The 23050-nt window shown below is 38.0% G+C and overlaps 4 protein-coding genes across 4 annotated transcripts; 2 read left to right on the top strand and 2 right to left on the bottom strand.

Moving 5' to 3' along the window:
• Positions 1-45: 45 nt before the first annotated feature.
• On the bottom strand, positions 46-686 carry LOC121794490 (kiwellin-1-like). The gene has a single exon (XM_042192671.1). The coding sequence runs from the start codon at positions 684-686 to the stop codon at positions 123-125; it is 564 nt and encodes a 187-aa protein (XP_042048605.1). The 3' UTR covers positions 46-122.
• A 687-nt stretch (positions 687-1373) lies between these two features.
• Positions 1374-1931, top strand: LOC121795256 (kiwellin-1-like). The gene has a single exon (XM_042193754.1). The coding sequence runs from the start codon at positions 1374-1376 to the stop codon at positions 1929-1931; it is 558 nt and encodes a 185-aa protein (XP_042049688.1).
• A 6202-nt stretch (positions 1932-8133) lies between these two features.
• On the top strand, positions 8134-9657 carry LOC121797263 (UDP-glycosyltransferase 73C2-like). The gene has a single exon (XM_042196023.1). The coding sequence runs from the start codon at positions 8222-8224 to the stop codon at positions 9575-9577; it is 1356 nt and encodes a 451-aa protein (XP_042051957.1). The 5' UTR covers positions 8134-8221; the 3' UTR covers positions 9578-9657.
• Positions 9658-10550: 893 nt separating this feature from the next.
• Positions 10551-12222, bottom strand: LOC121796648 (probable ubiquitin-like-specific protease 2A). Its single transcript, XM_042195455.1, has 7 exons — positions 12146-12222; positions 11861-12065; positions 11606-11773; positions 11385-11475; positions 11223-11345; positions 11031-11144; positions 10551-10931 (listed from the first exon to the last, which is right to left on the bottom strand). The coding sequence occupies exons 2-7, from the start codon at positions 11878-11880 to the stop codon at positions 10854-10856; spliced, it is 594 nt and encodes a 197-aa protein (XP_042051389.1). The 5' UTR covers positions 11881-12065; positions 12146-12222; the 3' UTR covers positions 10551-10853.
• Between the last annotated feature and the right edge of the window lie 10828 nt (positions 12223-23050).

Below are 23050 nucleotides of genomic sequence, written 5' to 3'. Positions count from 1 at the left end.
TGTGACTGTAGTAAAACAAGGAATAACATATACTTACATAGAGATCTTAACTTGGTTTGATACATAGAGATGGTCATATTCTTACATAATTTTAACAAATCATCAAGAATCAAATGATGTTACTAAGCATCAGACCATGTGATATCCAAGCCGCCCCATTTGCTTTGAGGAACCCCCAAGGCTTTCCAGACAGCCTTTGAGGCATCGACGATGTTGTTAGGACACGGAGGCTGATAGTCGTGATCTTCGTCACATCCCATGGTGGAATCACACTCATCCACCACCATTGCTGTCACACTCCTGCCATTGCCACTTATAGTTACGTTGTTTAGGCATCTGCTCCCTCCGCTGTACCATCCAGTTGATAGCGCAACGACTGGAGTGTCATCAGAGTGGTACTGATTGTCACACTCTGATGGGCCGCCTCCGTCTCCACCCTTGTTGAAGCTGTTGATGGTGAGAACGGCTTTTGTGCTTCCAGAGACGGGGGGAGAGCATTTGTAAGTGGTGTAGAGCTTCCCTTGTTTACAGCAATCGGAGTCGTTTTCCTGGTTGCATTGCCCCGGAGGTGGTTTCTTTCCTCTGATTTTGCCACTCGGGTTGCAAGATTGAAGTCTGCCCTCCAACGCCTGAGCAGCGAGGACGATTAGCAAAGCAAAGAAGGCTACTTTCTTGAGGTTCATCATCTTGTACTAAATTGCTGTATGTTTGATGCTGAAATGGGGCCATGTGATCTGTTTATATAAGCAATTTTGAAGTAAAAATTCCAAAAAAAGTGCTCAAGGCATTCAACTTCCAACCAAAGTGCTGAAATGATGTGACATACTTAGAGTCATCATTTGTTACATTCTAGAGTTCAGAACTATTTGCACATAGCTTACATTATCAGTCAAAGTATATGCTGCTGTAGAAAATCAATATTTTCATCATCACGCCACAGACTGATAATTTGGCCTAACTTATGAAAGTTTAAGCTTGGTTTTAAAAAAACTTGGCATTAAACTGTTGAAATAAGACAAATGTCCAAGATCCAACAAAGATTCCTTTTTTTGATATAAAATAAAGAAACCAACGTTAATAGTACTTGATTTTATCATTGTAAGTAATAGAGTATCATTATTGTAATGATAAGATAGATAAACAGGAGTTTGTAGAAACTTGTCTGAACATAGGTTTTTATTGGCAGCTGGAGATCCAATCAAGGCCTTTTCCTATATGCAAAAGACAGAATATCACCATCTAAAAAGATCAAATTTATTTCAGTTTTGACAACAGCAATGGCTTCTTCCTTGTGATAAAACTCTATATAAACTCATGTATTTTACATCCAATATCAAGAAACTCTGATAAACACAGCTAAAACTAGTGCCTTGATGAGGAACTGGAGCTTGGGAGCACTTTTTCTTGCACTAATATTCTCCCCTCACTGGTTAGAAGCTCGGCATCAAACCTGCAGGCCGAGTGGCAAAGTGAAGGGAAAGAAGCCGCCTCCAGATTACTGCAACGAAGAGGAGGACATCTGCTGCATAAAGGGGAAATACTACACTACTTACAAGTGTTCTCCACCAGTGTCTGCAGCCACAAAGGCATATCTCTACATCACCGGTTTTGAGAAAGGCGGAGATGGATACAAGCCGTCAAAATGCGAGCACAAGTACTACTCAGACGACACACCAGTTGTATCTCTGCCTACCGGATGGTACAGTGGAGGGAGAAGGTGCCTGAACAACATCACAATAAGTGGTAATGGGCGGAGCGTGGAGGCTATGGTGGTTGACGAGTGTGATTCCTCAAAGGGATGTGATGCAGACAGCGACTATCTCCCTCCCTGCTCCAACAACGTTATTGGCGCGTCTTCTGCTGTCTGGAGAGCGTTGAAGGTGCCCGTGCAGGACTGGGGTGAACTCGACATCACCTTGTTGCATGCATGATCATTCATGCGTAAGATGCATGCAACACAAGATGACGAGCTACAAAATGAAGCCGTGGGGAAATTACCGTTGGGAGTTAGGAGTTAGTTGCTGTGTAACTAACTCAAGCCAGCTGGCAATCATCACGTGACATACACATGCTTACACTGACGTGGAGTTGACGTGGATATATGAAGTTTAGCGAGGGAGAAATAAGTATAAATAAGAGTGAAGCTAGCTCATTTGTGTTGTTGAGAATTGTGTGTGTGTTGTTCATGTTAGCTATAGATCGTGGATCTACAACTCCTATTGGTTCCTATCCGATTTCCTTGCGTTGTAAGTGTGACATTCTTCGATCAATATAATTCCTATTCGTTCTTCTTAGCTCGAGTTGGTGATATTGCGTGTGTATGAGAAGTTACGGTCAAAGATAGGGCGATCACGACGAAAGATCGTAACAAGTGGTATCATCCAGAGTCATCGATCTTCAATTAGCGGAATTGTAACTCGAGGTGTTGAGATGGAGAAGAAATTGATGGAGCTGATGGATCATAAATTGAGTGAGCTGCGTGAGCAAGTTATGCAGCAAGTTACGCAAGAACAAGGATCCAAAATTCTCGAGTTATCGCAATCGATTGCTGCGATCAACTTGCAAAATCAGAGAACGACAGATGCGATGGAGAGCGGTGAAGGAAGCAGCGAAGTGCGAACTGATTGGGGACGATCTACTCGATATGAGTTCCCTAAATTCGATGGTGACGGATTCGAAGGCTGGACGATGAGAGCAGAATATTTCTTTCAAGTAGCCAGGGTACCGGAGGACGAGAGAGTACGAGTAGCTGCAATTCACTTGGAAGGCAAGGCTCTCCAATGGCATCGTGGATTTCTGAGTCTACATGGTGAAGAAGCATATGTAGATTGGGGATATTATCTCTCATGCTTGGCAGCTCGTTTTGGAGCTCAAGCCTATGAAGATCCACTTGCGGATCTGAGAAATCTCAAACAAAAAAGGTACGCTCCAATCATACATGGATATTTTTGATGAATTATACCCAAGAGCTGGTATTAGGGAGGATCAAGCACTTAGTTTTTTCTTATCTGGACTTATTGATGAATTACAAATGCCAGTAAGAATGTTTAGACCTAAGAGCTTGACTGAGGCTTACTCATTAGCTAAATTGCAAGACCTAACTGTGAAGGCTTTGGGAATTAAGCCTAAGGTGATGCAGAATAATGTGTATACTAATAGCAGCTATTACTCGAGCAGTAAGCCTCTGGCAGTCACTACTAATAGTAAACCTGTGATGAATAATAACAATTGGAGTGGAGGTCATAAGGAGCCTAATCGTTTTGGTGGTGTTAGAACTAGCACTAATCTATCACCCAAAGAATTGGATGAAAAAAGAGCTAGAAAGGAGTGTTTCTGGTGCACTGAAAAATTCACTCCTAATCATCAATGTTCTAAGAGGAGATCTTATGTTATACAACTGATTGAGTTGGGAGAGACAACAGAAAGTGAGGAACAAGTAGATTTGGCAGATGAAACAGGGGATGGTGAAGAACCGGATCTCCAGCTATCTTTACATGCTGTTTGGGGTAAGAATGGACCTCAAGTGATGAGGATTAGGGGAATATGTCAGAAAAAGGCCTTAAAGATCTTAATTGACACTGGTAGTACTCATAATTTCTTAAGCTCCAGAATAGCTAAGAAGATTAAGTGTGAACTCACTGTAGTATGCTCTAAGGCTGTAGAGGTTGCTAATGGACAACTATTGCAATGCAATCAGAAATGTGGTAACCTTGAGTGGGAAATGCAGGGAGCAACCTTTCAGGCTGAGGTCTATCTTATTCACTTAGAAACTTATGATTTGATATTGGGTGGTGCTTGGTTGTCTACCTTGGGTGAGATTACATGGGATTTCAACAAGCTGAATATGCAATTCAAATTGTCTGGTGTGGATGTGAAGTTGCAAGGGGAGCTATGGTCACCAAAATCTGATCAATTACATTGTTTACATATCTGCAACCTGCAAGAAATAGATGAAAATGAAAGAAAAATCAGCCAGCTGATGCCTTCAATAGAAGAGGAAATTTCCTTATGTTATGAGGTCAGTACAGAGGAAATATGGCTAGAACTTAAAATGATATTGGATGAGAATGAAGCTATATTTGCAGAGCCAAGTTCATTACCACCACCAAGGGAGCAAGATCATAAAATCATTTTGAAAGAGGGGTCTGATGCTGTCAACATAAGGCCCTATAAATATGCTGCCAAACAGAAAGATATCATTGAAACTATGATTGATGAGATGCTGAAATCCGGGGTTATAAGGCATAGTGAGAGTTCCTTTGCTAGCCCTATTGTTTTAGTCAAGAAGAAAGACTCATCATGGCGCATGTGTGTGGATTATAGAGCTTTAAATGCTATCACGGTTAAAGATAAATATCCTATACCGGTTATTGAAGAGCTTTTGGATGAGCTGGGTGGGGCTACTTGGTTTTCTAAAATTGATCTAAGGTCTGGTTATTGGCAAGTTCGAATGAGGCTGGAAGACATCCACAAAACCGCCTTCAAAACTCATTCCGGCCACTATGAATTTTTAGTGATGCCATTTGGATTAACAAATGCTCCAGCCACCTTTCAAAACTTGATGAATTCTGTCTTCAGAGAGCATTTGAGGAAATTTATTTTGGTTTTCTTTGATGACATCTTGACCTATAGCAAAAGTAAGGAAGACCATGAGTTTCACTTGACGACTGTGATGAACTTAATGAAGCAGCACAGCTTTTTAGCTAAGAAGTCTAAATGTAACTTTGGGTGTAGAAAGGTGGAATACTTGGGACATGTCATTTCTGCGGATGGTGTTGCTACGGATGAAGCCAAGATAGCAGCGGTTAAGAATTGGCCAAAACCGAAAACGATTAAACATGTTAGAAGCTTCTTGGGTCTAACCGGGTATTATAGGCGTTTTGTTTACAATTATGGAGTCATTGCTAAACCATTGATAGAGGTGACAAAAGGTGCTGCATTTAGTTGGCCCGAGGAAGCACAAGCGGCTTTTGAGAAATTAAAAAGTGCTATGATATCTGCACCTGTTCTAGCTTTACCCGATTTCTCCAAGGAGTTTGTAGTTGAAACAGACGCATCTGGAGTAGGTATTGGTGCTGTACTAATGCAGGAGAAACACCCTATAGCTTTTATCAGCAAAGCTTTAACTCCTAAACATCAAGCTCTGTCTGTGTATGAAAAGGAACTACTGGCTATTTTGATGGCAGTGAAAAAATGGTATCACTACCTGCAGTGTAGGAAGTTTATAATCCTAACTGATCATCAGAGCCTCAAATATTTGGTTGAGCAGAAGTTGACAACTCCAACTCAACAAGCTTGGATGACAAAACTTATGCAATTCGATTATGAGATAAGGTACAAGAGGGGATGTGATAATGCAGTGGCTGATGCATTATCTAGGGTGCCAGAGTCTATGATATTTGCTCTGACTTCTCTTATAATTCCCTTGGAATTAATTGAGCAGGTTAAGGAATCTTGGAAAGCAGATCAACAAATTCAATTAATTTTGAATGCAAAACAGACTGATACTACTTCTCACCCTAAATTCAGCTGGAAAAATGGTGAGTTAAGGAGAAATGGCAGACTTGTAGTTGGAAATGATGTGTTCTTGAAGGCCAAAATTCTAGCTATATTCCATGAGTCTGCAACAGCTGGCCACTCGGGTGTGTTGGGAACTTACAAGAGGATCTCTGCCTTGTGTTATTGGCCTAAAATGATGAAGGATGTTAAAGAATTTGTGAGGATGTGTGTGACTTGTCAAAGATATAAACCAAGCACTACTTCCCCTGCTGGATTACTTCAACCCCTGCCTATGCCTGCTGCAATTTTTACTGATATCACTATGGATTTCATAGAGGCTTTACCTACTTCACATGGGAAAGACACTATATTTGTGGTGGTAGACCGGTTGAGTAAGTATGCTCATTTCATGGCTTTGTCCCATCCATTTACAGCCAAGAGAGTAGCAGAAATATTCATGGATTTTGTTTTCAAATTACATGGCATGCTTGCTAAAATTGTAAGTGATCAAGGTACTGTGTTTGTGGGAGCTTTCTGGAAGGAGTTTATGGCTTTATTGGGTGTGGATCTGCTATATTCTACAGCCTATCACCCTGAGACCGATGGACAATCTGAGGTTGTTAATAGATGTTTGCAATGCTATTTGAGATGTTCTATGGGAGAGAAACCACATTATTGGGTTCAATGGCTGGGACTAGCCGAATATTGGTACAACACGACTTATCACTCTAGCATTCGGATGACCCCCTTTGAAGCATTATATGGTTTTCCACCCCCTTTACATGTACCATACTTACCTGGAGATTCAGAGATTGAAGCTGTTGACATTGCTATGAGAGACAGAGAGGAGATGATTGTCATATTAAAGAGAAATATTGAGAAAGCTGCTGCAAGAATGAAGAAACAAGCTGATCTTCATCGTTTTGACGGAGAGTTTCAGATTGGTGATTGGGTTTGGCTTAAGCTTCAAGACTATAGACAGAAATCTATTCGAGGCAAACACCACAAGTTCGAAGCTAAGTTTTTTGGACCATATCAGATCGTGGACAGAATGGGGAAGGTAGCTTATAAGCTGAATTTACCCTCATCGGCTACTATACATGATGTCTTTCATGTTTCTTTACTGAAGCCCGCTGCACCTCCTCTCGGGCCTATTTCGGATCTACCAACTATATCTCATATCAATGATGCTATACCGCAAGCTATTTTGGATAGAAAAATGGTGAAGCGACACAATCAAGCGGTTACAAAATGGCTGATCCATTGGAAAGATAGATCCCCTGGCGATGCTTCTTGGGAATTCGCTGACGTAATTAAAGAGCGTTTTCCTTGGTTCCTTGAGGACAAGGAACCTTAAGTGGGGGGTATTGTTGCATGCATGATCATTCATGCGTAAAATGCATGCAACACAAGATGACGAGCTACAAAATGAAGCCGTGGGGAAATTACCGTTGGGAGTTAGGAGTTAGTTGCTGTGTAACTAACTCAAGCCAGCTGGCAATCATCACGTGACATACACATGCTTACGCTGACGTGGAGTTGACGTGGATATATGAAGTTTAGCGCGGGAGAAATAAGTATAAATAAGAGTGAAGCTAGTTCATTTGTGTTGTTGAGAATTGTGTGTGTGTTGTTCATGTTAGCTGTAGATCGTGGATCTACAGCTCCTATTGGTTCCTATCCGATTTCCTTGGTTGTAAGTGTGACATTCTTCGATCAATATAATTCCTATTCGTTCTTCTTAGCTCGAGTTGGTGATATTGCGTGTGTATGAGAAGTTACGGTCAAAGATAGGGCGATCACGACGAAAGATCGTAACACACCTGGTTGGATTCCCAATGAGGACTTTGCTATCATTTCTTTTTTTGTTGCATTCTCAATGTATGGTTTGATGTTTTTCATAATTCTAAGTAAGAATAATTTTAATGAGGGATATTGGTACCTAAAATTTTAAAATATCACAAATTTTTTATTACATTTTATTTGTTACTCTCTCCGTCCCCAGAGAATAAGCACTTGGGTTTGGTACGAGTTTTAATGCAAAATTGGTAAAATAAGAGAGAAGTAGAGGGAAAGTAATTAAAGTATTGTTAGTGGGAAATGAGTTCCGCCTCATTAGAGATAAAAGAGTTTTCAAATTTAGAAAGTGCATATTCTTGTGGGACGGACTAAAAATGAAAGAGTGCATATTCTTGTAGTACGGATTGAGTATTTTTTTTATAGGTCAATCACCATATTCATCTAATGTGTGTGGCTTTTTTATTGTACTAACACAACTACATAGTTTTTTATCGTATATGTTACGAACTTAAAAAGTGGTCTAAACTATCATATTGCCCATGCAGAATAAGTTTTTGTCAAAATATCTTATTTGAGTCCGTTTGAGAAATAATAAAACATTCCCTCCGTTTCAAGGAAGATGACCCCTTCGTTGGGAACTACATGATTTTATGCAGTTCTATTTTATGTGTTAGATAGAAAAAATAAAGTAAGAGAAAGTAAATAAAATAGGCATAAAAGTGTTTTAATAATAAGTCATTTTGACGAGACAAATTAAAGAAAAAAATGAGTCAAATATTAGGATTTGGCCAAAGTTTATAGTTTTAATTTAAGGACCACTATTCAAGAGAATCCAATGCTTAAAAATCGCAGCAAACAGTAAAAGGATCAAAGACTTGAGATTGAATACATCCATAGTCTTCTCTTCCACAACAAAGTCAAGATGGCTGCTGAAATCCACGTTGTGTTGTTCCCAATGGTGGCCCCCGGCCACATGAATCCCATCATCGACATCGCCAAACTCCTCGCCCGCCGCGGCCTCATCGTCTCCTTCATCACCACCCCAGCTAACGCCGCCCGGATCAGTTTCACCATCTCACCCGCTCTGCAAATCCATCTCATCCAAATCCCTTTCCCCGCCGCCGAAGCCGGACTACCCGACGCCTGCGAGAATATGGACTCTCTCCCATCGCTGGAGACGAGCTACAAGTTCATAATCGCATTCGACATGATGCAAAACGACGTCGTGCGCGCCTTTGAGCAGCTGCAGCCGCCCCCGAGCTGCCTCATCTCCGACATGGGCCTGCCCTGGACCGCCCAGCTCGCCGAGCAGTTCAACATCCCCAGAATAGTGTTCCACGGCACCAGCTGCACATCCCTCCTCGTTTCGCATCACAAAAAGGCCGTTCACGCTGAGGCCCCCGACGTTGAAGATGCAAAATCAACCGTGATGAAGAAAGTGTGGGAACAAGTGAGGGCGGCGGAGAAGACTTCCTACGGCGTAGTGGTGAACAGCTTCGAGGGGTTGGAGGCGGAGAGCGTGAAGGAATACAGCGAGGCGAAAGGCGGGAGAGTGTGGTGCATCGGCCCTGTTTCCTTGTGCAATGTGGAGACCTCGGACATGGAAAAGAGGGGGAACATCTCGGCCGTTGATGTGCGCGACTGCATGCAATGGCTCGATCTGCACGAGCCGGGATCCGTGATCTACGCGGCTCTAGGCTCGTTAGCGCGCCCGACGCCTGAGCAGATGATGGAGCTGGCACTCGCTCTCGAAGAGACGAATAGGCCTTTCATTTGGGGATTAGGAGGAGCTTCGTCTCCTGCATTGGAGGGATTGTTTGTGGAGAGCGGATTCGCGCAGAGGACTAGAGACAGGGGCTTGCTGATTCGTGGTTGGGCGCCCCAGCTCATGATCCTATCACACCCCGCGGTTGGGGGATTCTTGACGCACTGTGGATGGAACTCGACGCTAGAAGGGATAGCGGCGGGGGTGCCGCTTGCGACATGGCCATTTGTGGGGGATCAGTTTACAAATGAGAAATTGGTGGTGGAAATACTTGGAATTGGAGTGAGTGTGGGAAATAAAGTTCGTGTTATGTGGGGAGAGGAGGAGAAGGCTGGGGTGTTCGTGGCAAAGGATGCTATCAAGAGAGCTTTGGTGGTGTTGATGGAGGAAGGTGCAGAAATGAGAACAAGGGCAGGAGAGCTCAGGGACAAGGCCAAAATGGCAGTTGCACAAGGAGGTTCTTCTTATTTAGGACTCACTTTGCTTATTGAAGAAATTAAGGCTAGATTTTAATGTTGTACCCTCTCTTTCAATTCCAGTTTGTATTTGCTGATTTGCAAGTGTAAGAGAAAATCGATTACTCAATTTTCATATACTAGTAACAGTTATCTGATAATTATTTACGTTGACTTGTTTTAACCACCACGACTCTTTATAGTGCAAAATTCGATTTGAAGTAAGTTTATTCGTTTGCTCTTTCTTTTCGCCTAGTAGAACACAATACAAAGTTTAAGATGTATGTTGAATTAAACCAAACAAAAGATTACAGATCAAAATACGAGAGAGAGAGAGAGAGTATTCATGCATCATTCATTTATAACTTAAAAGTGCAAGCATATATTGTTTACATATAGTGTGCCAATTCTGAAAACCATATTGGTTCATCTGTCAAAACCATGTCTCCTTTACCTCACATTTTTCGCAGGTAAAGAAACAAGTAACCACATTCAAGTCCCCATTCCGTTTATCAAAAATATCATAGTAAATCAAAGGGCCACAAACAACTAAACAAACACGAAAACCCAGTGTTAACTCAAGAGAATATACTGACCGTCGGCTTAAAGGGAGCAGGGGATCTTCAGACACGCTTTTTGCATATGATACGGCCAATACTTTCACAGTGACAAACATATCAGTATAACATATTGAAAATGATAACACATAGTATGACATCAAACAGCTTTCTCACTTTGGCATGACCATCCACCATATTAGTAACCATGAACTATTTCTGCTAGTTGCTAGCAAATTGTCTCACTGGACTTTTGCCTTGAGCAAACGGCGAAAAAACGAATATAAAGCAAAAAATATACTATTTCTGCTACCATTGCTGCTAAGCTTTGCTCAAAGTGACTGTTGTAGCAGATAAAATGGACAAGTAACTAATAGAGAAGCAGACAATCAAATTCCAAAGATACGGATAGTAAGATCTGCATCTTTGTTTTCAAAAACCACTCATAAAGATGTCAAGAGAAGTAGCACAAGATTAGATATAATGTATATAATTTATATAATACTAGAAACAAGGCTGTTTATGTTCATAGTCTTACAATAATCTACGTGATTATGCACTTAATTAGACCAAATCTTACTCCTAAAAATTAGTTAGCCAAAATTAAAAAGACAATCATCATATACCTTCTTACTGCTAAAGTTGACTGATTTTCCATACATCATATACAAAAAAGAACTAATATACTGATCTCTGATCAATCAGAAAATTCGGTCATTGGTTCAGTGATTTGGTAAAGCATTCCACATCTTTCTGAGTAAACCAGTTCTCTTTCATCTATACATCACAGATTATTGGGTTCAGTGATTTGGTAAAGCGCTCCACATCTTCGTGAGTAAACCAGTTCTCTTTCATCTATACATCGCAGATTAGAAAGTAATCCTGCATGAGACCTTGAATCCAAAGAGCTGCTTTAAAAAAATGATAGGATGATGAAATAATAGGAATACTTACAAAGTGTGTGCAGCCTGTCGAGAAGCTAACATTACCATAGGCACTCTTTAGGAATTTATATATGTAGTAGAGCACAAAAATTCCACACTCCTCGCTGTTTTTCTGTTGTGGCACCTGGAATCATGCACTCATTCGAGTGAGTCTACATACTGAATAATGAATATTAGGTATGTGGTAGATGAGTAATGTGACCTTAGGACTTAAAAGCGGGAGTTTCCTAATTAGTTCCTTATTCTCCGGCCGTTCTTCTGTTTTAAATATGTCAAAGACGAATCTGTAGAGAAAAGGGAGATGAAAAAAGCATGAGTACATATCCTAGAAAAAAACTTCACTTTGACCAAAAGAATAATTTACTTTCTGATTCCAGATTCTAGCTACTTCGAATGTGCATTTTGCCTCTGAATTTTCACCAAAGTGGCAGAAAATCAAAAGAAACCAATGACCCCTGCACAATACAACGCCAGTAAGTGAGCCACAGTGATATGAGTATATGCAACAGCATAACCTTTAACTGAACGATAATAAAGTCATAATTATAGTGGTTTCATCACAACAAGTAACAACGCAACACATACAACTGAACAATTGGAACAAATACATATTTTTTCGAGAATATATCCTTTCTTTTGATCCAACTCAACACTTTTGAATTGTGAGGCCCTTTAGCATGCAAGGAAAACCACAAAGAGTCAAGATAAGTAAACTCATTGTTCTCCTCTTCTGAGAGCTTTCTCCACATATTCCTACGCCATCCAAAGCAACAGGTAAAGATAATAAATATATACTCCATACAAAAATATAACAATCATACAAAAATATGACAATCATACTCTATGTAGATTTCAAACATTTGAGAGCCTAACTTTCCAGTCTCCTGACCCTTGGTGGTGCTTCCACACAGCCTCCTCGATACTCTACCATTACAAACAGATGTGTACACAATGACACAATCACTTTCCTCTATTTCTCCCTTCGGTTTGTTTGTCACATCCCTAGATCTTCTGCTTGCCTTGCCAGCACTTCCAACCAATTTCCCTAATCAAACATTAAGCCTACAATATTTTTCAAATATCCAAAGCAAGAAGCATATAAGAAAACCAGATTGTGCAACATACCAGCATTTAGCACGGCTTCGTCATTTCCGTGGTTCAGTGTTCTTTACAGTGGAGTCATTTATGACAAGTCAAAATTCAAAAGAAAACATTCTGAAAACCGGAACTGAGAATAGGTTTGAGGTCTAAAGTCTGTCCACTACATTTTCTCTAAAATCTAATTAATAACTTAATTAATTTAAAATTAAAATTTATAAAATATTATTTCACTTGAAACAAAAATTGATTAAATTAAAAGGAAATTTACTTAAAATAAATTGACTTAATTATAATTAACTTAATTAATTATTATTCTAAATTAAAATATCAAAACTAACTTTTACTTTCATGAAAATAACATTTACGAGACTTTAATAAAAATAAAAATAACATTTACGGGACCATACTTCTTTTCTACCATCCCCAAAAATAACCAATATTACATGTTAATTTTGGGTGAAAGTCTTGTAATTTATTAAAGTATATGGTAGTTTTTAGTATATTTTAATTTAAAACAATAATTAATTAAGTTAATTAGGTTAATTAGATTAAAATTAAGTCAATTTTCTATTTTAAGTAAAAAAATATTTTATAAATTTTAATACTAAATTAATTAAGTTAATTAGATTTTAATTATATATTTTATAATTTTTAATATTAAATTAATTGAGTTAATTAGATTTTAATTAAGTCATTAATTTGGTCAAACACGTTTGACAGTTAACTTTAACAGAAAAAGTTTAGTTTGGACCAAATCATATTATGTGGGACCAAAATGTCACAAACTTAATGTATAAGATCAAAAAGTTTTTTAGGGTAAATATAGGGGATCAAAAATGGATTTTAGTCTTTTAAAAATCATTATTAGAAAGGCTCGCGAGATATGGACAGGCCCACAAAAACTTAATTGCTCATCTTTGGAGTGTTAATCGAGTCTATTTTGTGCAATTATTTTAGTCGAATCTACATTTTGGTGTAAAACCCGAAAGAAATACTGTAGTAGAAGTTACAGACTGAATGCATAAAATAACATGAAAACAAATTGTGGGTTAAAAATATAATGAAGTACGATTGAGGGAGTAATGTGCAAGTTGCCCAATTTTTTATGTATGATGATATTTTTGTAAGGGTGATGCTAAATGGCCATATTATGGCCAGCCATAATCTTAAAATATTATTAAACTTTTGTGCAATTAATGCTTAATAGTTGAAATTGATGCATCTAGAGAGTAACAATTTTTTAAAGACTAGTCTATCCTCAAATATTAAATACTTTATGTAGTAGAATATGGAGTATTTATTTACTTATGTAGTAGTAGAATATGGAGTATTTAACAATACACTTTAGTTACGTAATTTAATTATTTTTATCAATTTTAACTATTCTAATCTTTAATTATTATAAAATTATTTAGTAATCAACATGCACTTATTTGTAATCAAACACGTACATATTTTGATTATACAAAATGAGGTAACAAAAATTATTCAGATTATTAATAGTATGTACTGAATAATTAAATTTGAATCATAATAAATATATTCCTGATATTTTTAATTCTATTATTAGTGAGTATTTATGTTTAAATTCACTTGTTTAATAAAATAATTTAATTATACTATATATTATTTACTCTATATGGCAGCCGAAATATTTACTCTATATACTTTATTAGTGATTATTTACTTTATATACTTTATTTTAATATATTTAGCTATTAATATATCTTTATTATTTAAAAATCTTTTGTCCCGCGCATAGCACGGGTGGTAAAACTAGTACTACATATAAATACAACAGTGTATTGATATAAAATCAATTCAAATAGTTATACTATAGATTATTTTAGTGTTAATTTATAGTGAAATTGATACTATAATAATAATAATAATTTGTCAAAATAATTCAAATATAATTATTTACTATATTTTAAAATTTATAATTAATTTTAAATATAATATATATACATTTAACCTTGGTGTTACTATATCACAGACTACTCACTAATAAGAAAATGTAATTCCACATAGTCATCACAACCTACTCACTAATTTCTCCCTCTTTATTCCTAAATATGCTATACTATAATAAAAATAAAAACAAAGTAGTAAAAAAAGTTGAGTAACAAATTACTCTAAAAAAGAATGGAATAAATAAATTAAAAAGAAACTACAATTAAAGACTAAGGATAGTATTGTCAACTGAATTAAGCATTAAATGAAACAATTAAATTATTAATATCCAAATATACCTATATTTACTGAAATGCCATTTATAGCCCGTCACGTTATGGCCACATAGCTTTACCCGTTTTGTAAGCCCATTTGGGGTTGGAAATTAAAAGAAGTGGCCAAACTTCTCTTTATAGACCGTGGTCAAACTGAATGCTGCAGGTACATGATAATACCAAGGTTATCATAGTATAAATAAAAAATTAATATTTTAATATTCTAATTTATTATTAAAATATTTGTTGTGTGATACAGTAATCCTCAGCAGGGGATCCAAACCCATACCAAGGTGAGGAGAGATTCATATGAACTTAATTTCATACAATTTCATTTGGCGAGATTATCCGGACTTTGGATAGGCTAATCCCAACAATCAAAACCAAAATCATCCACAACAACAGCAAAATCTTGGAAGAAATCACCTTATATAGAAAATAGTGGAAGGATTATTCACCTCCCAATAATTCATGCGAGTAAATAAGGATGCAAAGGACAAATGGTCAAGCTTGAGCAACTTATTACACGCCAAATATCGCATTAGTTATGGTTATGAATGAAATGAGTGCAAAGAAATGACCAAGAGCAACATCCACCCCTATGGTAAAGTTCAAATTCCACATGTTATATTCATTTCGACTTTGATTTCGATATTGGTTTGGCTTCTGATTTTGACACCTTGCCAAATTAAATTAGTCCTTCAGGCAGAGATATTATTTCATAATTAATTGACCACTACTTATATAATCTAACCATCTTATGCGAAACATATTTCCTATATTTTTCCCCTTAGACTATACCTTTTTATGTAAAATATAACTCATTAATTCGTGTGTTCATTGGAGTTTAGGTTGCGAAAAGCCGGATGAAATGTGTAAAGCATGAAGAGTCTAGAACAATCACCCGGTCGGGTGATTCTCCTCCAGCAAAACACCCGGCCGGGTGAAATCCGCGAGCATCCAGATTCTTCGCCCGGTCGGGCGATGTGCTCCTCTATTTTTCGCTCGGTCGGGCGATTTTCGTAATGCGCAGTGACTCCAGATTCTCCGCCCGGTCGGGCGATTTTGTGTTTCTATTTCGCCCGGTCGGGCGTTTGGCCCTCCAACTGCAAATGGGCAGTTTTCTTGTCAGTTTTGTTGTGGTGGTTTGGGGAATTAAAAGGAAAAGTCAGACGGAAGAAGGGGGAGGAAATTGGAGAGGAAGAAAGAAGGAAGAAAGGAGGATTCCACATCCAATCTTCATCACCTCGGAGAAGGACTATCGCCGGCCATCGAAGAACACCATTAACTCTACGGTTTTTCTTCTTTAGCGTGCGTGGCTAGTTTTTCTCCATTGCTCCTAACGCTAGGAGGAAGAATTTATTGTAGAGATTATATATTTAATCATTTGCTTTGGTTTTCGTCTATGGTTCGGATTTTATATATGCTATGTTTTGATGCATCAAATGTAGTATATTATGTGCCTGTTTCTAATGTCTCTTTAACTTGGAAATTGGATGAAAACTTAGATGGAAAACTTGTTAATTTTATCTTGTTCAGAGATAAATGTACAAGTGAATATTGATGTAAAAAAGTCTTCAACGTTGAATTAATACTTACTATGCATCTGTAGGAGTTTAGTTTGATGAGAAGATGTTTATGTGTTAAGTGTTCAACTAACCATAATACTTGTTGGCTTTGAGAAGTTAGTCTAGTATTTACCGCGCTTCCGCAGGAATATTAGTCTAATGAGTATGTACTTTTGGCTATGTGTTCAGCTAGCACTAGTACTATAATTCTTTAAGTATGTTCAGTACTTTTAGAGTGTAAAATTGATCATCGTTCACAATAGCTTATGAATGTGAATATAGAATCAATACAATAGTGATTCATCCGAATGTTGTTAGGAGCAATGTTCTTTTTCTCTTGAGTTTTCCTATTTTCATTCTTTAGTTTTAAAATTGTTTATTAATCTTGTCATTCTCAAATTAGATATCACACGCCTCCCTGTGGTTCGACACTCTTTTACTACAACTACATCTGTACTCTTGCAGAAAGGTTGTAATTTTAGAGCTAATTTATTAAGCTTGTGTGTCATTAGTTCATTGATATAAAAGCTCGAAAAATACACATCAAGATTGGATGTGGAATCCTCCTTTCTTCCTTCTTTCTTCCTCTCCAATTTCGTCCTAATTATTGATTAATCAAGCAATGAATTAAACCTTCCATAAATTTGATTAACAATGTTCATAACTTTTTAGCTTATTAAATCGCTAATTAATTAAGTAATTTTACATATATTTTCATTAATTAGTTAATGATTTCGTACAATTAAACATTAAAACACAAGAAAGTGTATGAGTTCATTACAAAGGCAAATATATTATTTCACATTCAATTTATAAAACAATCTAGTCCATCACACACTTAATTTATTTTATTCTTATTTTTATTTTACTAATCGAACAATACTACTAACAATCTAGTCCATCACACACTTAATTTATTTTATTTTTATTCTTATTTTACTGATCAAACAATACTACTGATTAATCTTATCTTAATCCTTATCATTTATTTTAAGTTAAATTGCCTATAAAGTCACAAACTTTGGGGAAAGTTTGGTTTTTCCAATAATCTATTAAAGTTGCGCTTAAAGTCACGAACTTTATCGGATCATGCAAATTTCCCAAACTACCCGACCTGCCGACATATTTCAGTTAAAACCTTATCCCGCGTGGCATGTCGGAGGCGTTACTTGGCAAAATTTCTCAACTCAGGTAATATAACCTCTTTTTGGTTGATTTCGAAAGCGCAGCCCCAATTCAATCGACGGAAAACGTAATCGACAAGAGTGAAATCGTCGACAAACGATTTAGGGATGAGATCGGCGATATGTAAAGAAGATTCAATTAAAAAAAATAACACGATGTCGTTTTGTGCCCAGTCAGAAATTTTGCCAAGTCAAGCCTCCGACATGCCACGTGGGATAAGTTTTTAACGGAAATATGTCGTCAGGTCGGGTATATTGGGAAATTTGCACGATCGGATAAAGTTTGTGACTTTAGGCGCAACTTTTATAGTTTTTGGGAAAAACCAAACTTTCTCCAAAGTTTATGACTTTTTAGGCAATTTGCCTTTTATTTATCTTAAAGTCCATATTGACTTCATTATTTTGCCATATACCACTGAAAGTCAAGAAATTACTTTATCAGGTTTACGTGACCAATATAGATTTTGTTGGAGCTTAGAGGAATTAAATCTGGTTATCTTTTACTTAGAAAAGTGTGAAACTAATCCACCAAATGAAAACGCGAGCAAGAAGTAGATCTAAGTACGAAATGACAACGAATATACGTGGTTCGGCCAAAATCAGCCTACGTCCACGGGAGAACTCGAGTGACTTGTATTAATATGGAAACAAGGATTACAAGCTATCATTCAACTAGAATCTACAATGAGGACAAGCTCTTCTCACATAGATCTCTCAAGAAACTCAACTTTAAGATCTACTCACCGAGAAAACAACTAACACCATGATGAAAGAGCTGAGACTACTCCTTTGATCACAAAGAAACCTGATCAATCTCTAATACAGATTGAAACCACTGCTCGAACCCTTACTCAGTGTTTACTCTTTGCTTTTCTCTCGTATCAAGATGATTCTGTTATATCTCGCAGCATGCGTGAAGTGATCAGCTTATATACCCAACTTCTAACCGAATCCAGGGTAGGATCCCATGCATGCGAGCCCTCACGTACACCCTCACCCCTAACTGCTTCATACGCGCTTAGTTGGTGATATTTGATGTTACGAGACGCATGCAGATAACAAATCTCCACCTCGTTTCCAACATCAATAGCACACTGTCCTCATTCTCTAAGCTCTCTGACTTTCATCTTCTAAAAACGCTCACCAACTCCAAGCAATACACAAACTTGGACGTTGGTACTACCTTAGTCAAGGCATCAACCGGGTTGTGCTCAGTAGCAATCTTCTTGACCTCTATCATCCTCTATCTTACCTCATCTCGGATGAAATGTAGTGGCACATCGATGTGCTTGCTCCTATCATGAAAAGTCTGGTGTTTAGACAAACATATTGCGCTGCTACTATCACAATTCACCACTACCTTCCTCTGCTTCAATCCCAAGTCATCTAGGATTCCCTTGAGCCAAAAGCTCTCATTCACTGCATCTGTTAAGGAAATATATTCAGCTTCAGTTGTGGACAATGCCACTACTGATTGCATTGCAAGTTAGATTTCCAAGTTACAGCTGCCCCAAACAATGTAAATACATATCCAGTCTGTGACTTTCTGTTATCACGATTTGAAGCAAAATCTTAATCACAAAATCCTTCCAAACTATCCTTGATGCAATCAGCATTTTCCTTATAAATGATTCCATAATATGCAGTTCCTCAAAGATACCTCAACATCCACTTTAGTGCTTGCCAATGCATCTTTCCTGGATTGCTCATGTATCTGCTAGTAACACTTACTCGATGAGCTAGGTCAGGTCTTGTGCAGATCATGAGATACATAACACTCCTAATGATATTAGCATAAGGGATTTTATTCATCTGCTCTTCTTCTTCTTCCTTGCTTTTAGGACATTGAGCAGCTGACAGCAGAAACTGTTGTCCAATTGGTGTAGAGACAACTCTGGACTCATTCATTTGAAATTTCTTGAATAGCTTATCAATGTAATGCTGCTGACTTAACCATAACATCCTTCTCTTTCGGTCTCTGATGATGTCAATGCCCATAATTCTTTTAGCTTCTCCCAACATATAAGAGTAGGAATGCTACTGGCTTTCCATCCTTCTTCTTCATGTATACACAACTGTCATATTGTGAACTCTCAAAACCAATTTTCTTTATATGCTCATCAAACTGTATATTCCATTGCCTACTAGACTGTTTCAGTCCATAGATGCTTCTCTTCAGCAAGCACACATTTCCTTCATATTCAGGCTTTATAAAACCCTCAGGCTGCTCCATGTAAATGTTCTCTTCCAACTCTCCATGCAAAAAGGCTATTTTGACATCCATCTGATGCAATTCTCAATCATTTTGAGCAACTAATGCCATGAGGATTCTGATGGAACTATGCTTCACTACTGGGGAAAATATTTCATTGAAATCAATTCCCTCTCTCTGATTGTATCCCTTTGCCACTAGCCTGGCTTTATATCTGATTCTATTCCCCTCTGATGCTTCAATCTTCTTCTTAAAGATTCACTTGCAACCAATCAATTTCTGCATCATCTTTCTTGTAACCAGAATCCACGTTTTATTCTTCAACAGGGAGTCTATCTCATCTTGCATAGCCTTAATCCACTTCTTCTGCTACACAGAAAGCGTAGTACACCAAACTCGAGTTGCTATATCTGGCAGGTTTTCTGATAACTTCTCTTCTTTTTCTATCCCTTGCCAGTTGATAATTAGTCAGATCTTCTTCAGTCTGATCACCTTGATCAGCATTGTCAAGGTCTTCATTGGATTCAGGGACTGCGTGCTCAGAATCTGAGGAACTCTCTTCTTCTATAATCTGATTTTGGTCAGGTTGTTGCTGCAGCTTCACCTCCACTGGTACACTGATTTTATCTGATATTTCTGCCTTCTCTAGATCCTTATATGGCATCTCTTGCTCCCTGAATACCACATCTCTGCTAATCACAATCTTTTGATTACCAGGTTCCATAGACCAGAGCCTATATCCCTTGACATCCCTCTGATAGCCAAGCATGACACACTTCAATGTCCTTGGTTGTAGCTTGCCTTGTTTGATGGGTGAATATGTTCTACAGCCAAAAGGTCTTAGCATATTGTAATCACCATGCTTGCCATATAATCTAAAGTCTGGTGTTTGGTGGTTGATTGAAGCTATAGGACACTTATTCATTAAAACCACAGCTGTAGCAGCTGCTTCCCCCCAGAACCTTGATGGCATTGTAGATGAAATAAGCATGCATCTCACCCTCTCTAGAAGGGTTCTATTGGCTCTTTCAGCAACTCCATTTTGTTGGGGGTTGTTAGGAACCGTCCTGTGCCTTTTGATCCCTTCAAGTTTGCAAAAATCATTAAACTCATGAGAAATAAATTCCAATCCATTATCTGTTCTGAGGCATTTGAGTGTCAGCCCTTTTCTCCACCTCAACTTCTTTACACCAATTTCTAAATCTGTTGAAGGCATCTGACTTCTCTTTCATAACATACAACCATATCTTCCTGGAATAATCATCAATGATTGACAAGAAGTACCTGCATCCTCCTATAGATGCAACTTGTGAAGGCCCTCATATGTCACTGTGAGCATAATCCAAAACTGATGAGGATGAATGCTTTCTAGTAGGATATACCAGCTTCTTGCTTTTGCCAAGTATGCAGACTTCACAATCTCTAGAATTCATCATGGAGTCTGCTTTGATGACCCCATCCTTTATCAGTCGATTCACTCCATCTTTTGACACATGACCCAACCTTAGGTGCCAAGAATCTGGACTTTGATGCTCAGTAATATTCGTTTCATTTGTAATCACAACTGCTTCCAAGTAGTATAGGCTGTGTATTCGTTTTGCTTCCATAACCACCTGTGAACCCTTCATCACTTTCATGATTCCATCAGCAGAAAGGAAAGAGCGACCCCTTCTTTCCAGAGCTCCCAAAGAGATCAAGTTGCATTTGATTTCTGGTATGAATCTGACTTCAGAGAGGATCTTGAGTGATCCATCTTTCATTCTGAGTCTGATATCTCCAACTCCTTTGATTGTGCATTTATGATCATTCCCCAGAAATACAGAACCAGAGGTCTTCTTGAGATTATCAAACCACTCAAGCTTTGGAAACATGTGGAAGCTGCATCCACTGTCCATTATCCAGGACTCAGAGATTTCCACCTCAGCTACATTCAGAACTTGTGCATTCTCAATATCTTGAGCTATATCAGCATTGCCAGTGCCTGCAGCTTCTTCCTCCCTCTTTCTCTTGAATGCATAGCAATTCTTCTTTATGTGGCCCGACTTCTTGCAATAGTGGCAGGATCTAGTTTCTTTGTCCTCCTTTTTTATCAAATTTGTCTTTCTTTTGCCACTTTTTCTTGCGTGCCTTCTTGTCTGCTGATTTCACATTGAGAACTTCCCCAGCCTGATCCAGAGACTTGTTGACAGAGACTCTTTGAAACTCTTTGGCCTTCAAGGCTGTCAGCACCTCTTCATATGTGAGTGAGGTGTTTCTCCCATATAAGAGGGCATCCTTGCGTTGATAAAAGCTTTTTGGCAGAGCATTCAAGAGCATTATAGTCTTGTCTTCATCCTTTATTTCTCCATCCACACACTCAAGATCATCCACTGCTTTCACAAATTCATCCATCTGCTCCATAATCCCCTTCCCTTCAAGAAACTTGATTGAATATAACCTTTGCTTCAAGAATAACCAGTTGGCTAGGGACTTTGTCATGTATATGGACTCCAGCTTGTTCCACACGGCCAAAGGTGTCTTTTCTTTGCACACCCACGCAACACTCGATCTCCAAGGCTGAGCATCAGAGCGATGTGAGCTTTATCCATTGAATCAATCTTCTTGATTACTTCCTTGTCTTCAAGATCGGCCGATTTATCTGGTTGCTCGAACTTCATAGCCTCCCAGAGACCTTGTTGTACTAACATCGCCTTCATCTTTACTTTCCACAATCCAAATCATTCTTTCCCGTGAATTTCTTGAACTCAAACTGATTTCCAGCCATTGTAAACGTCGCACCTTCAACCTCTTCCCACAGACGGTGCCAATTTGTGAAACTAATCCACCAAATGAAAACGCGAGCAAGAAGTAGATCTAAGTACAAAATGACAACGGATATACGTGGTTCGGCCAAAATCAGTACGTCCACGGGAGAACTCGAGTGACTTGTATTAGTATGGAAACAAGGATTACAAGCTATCATTCAACTAGAATCTACAACGAGAACAAGCTCTTCTCACATATCTCTCAAGAAACTCGACTTTAAGATCTACTCACCGAGAAAACAACTAACACCACGATGAAAGAGTTGAGACTACTCCTTTGATCACAAAGAAACCTGATCAATCTCTGATATAGATTGAAACCACTGCTCGAACCCTTACTCAGTGTTTACTCACTGCTTTTCTCTCGTATCAAGATGATTCTGTTATATCTCGCAGCATGCGTGAAGTGATCAGCTTATATACCCAACTTCTAACCGAATCCCAGGGTAGGATCCCATGCATGCGAGCCCTCACGTACACCCTCACCCCTAACTGCTTCATACGCGCTTAGTTGGTGATATTTGATGTTGCGAGACGCATGCAGCTAACAAAAAGCATATACTTTCTCAATCCTATTAATTAAGAAATATTTATTTTTCGGTATAGGATTTTATATAGTCTGTTTTGTGAATCAAGTGAAAAGATAATAAAGTACAAAAGAAGAAAAGTAGAGACGTTTTACATTTTAAGAAATGTTTCATTCTTAATGGAACAGAAAAAGCATAGATAGTTCATTCATGATTAAAAAATTATTGAAAAGAGATTTAATTCAAGAGAAATTAGTAATTTATTTTTGGCACCTTTATAAAAAAAATCCCATAAAAACCAACTAATTTATCGTCCTTGATTACAAATAAGCTCACACATGCGATTACTAAATTGTTTTATTAAAAAGTCATCCAATATTTTTTAAATTAAAAAAATAAATTTTGA

The sequence above is a fragment of the Salvia splendens genome, chromosome 3 (assembly GCF_004379255.2).
Source record: "Salvia splendens isolate huo1 chromosome 3, SspV2, whole genome shotgun sequence".
Classification (NCBI taxonomy): Eukaryota; Viridiplantae; Streptophyta; class Magnoliopsida; order Lamiales; family Lamiaceae; genus Salvia; species Salvia splendens.
This window is presented reverse-complemented; position numbering and strand designations above follow the sequence as displayed.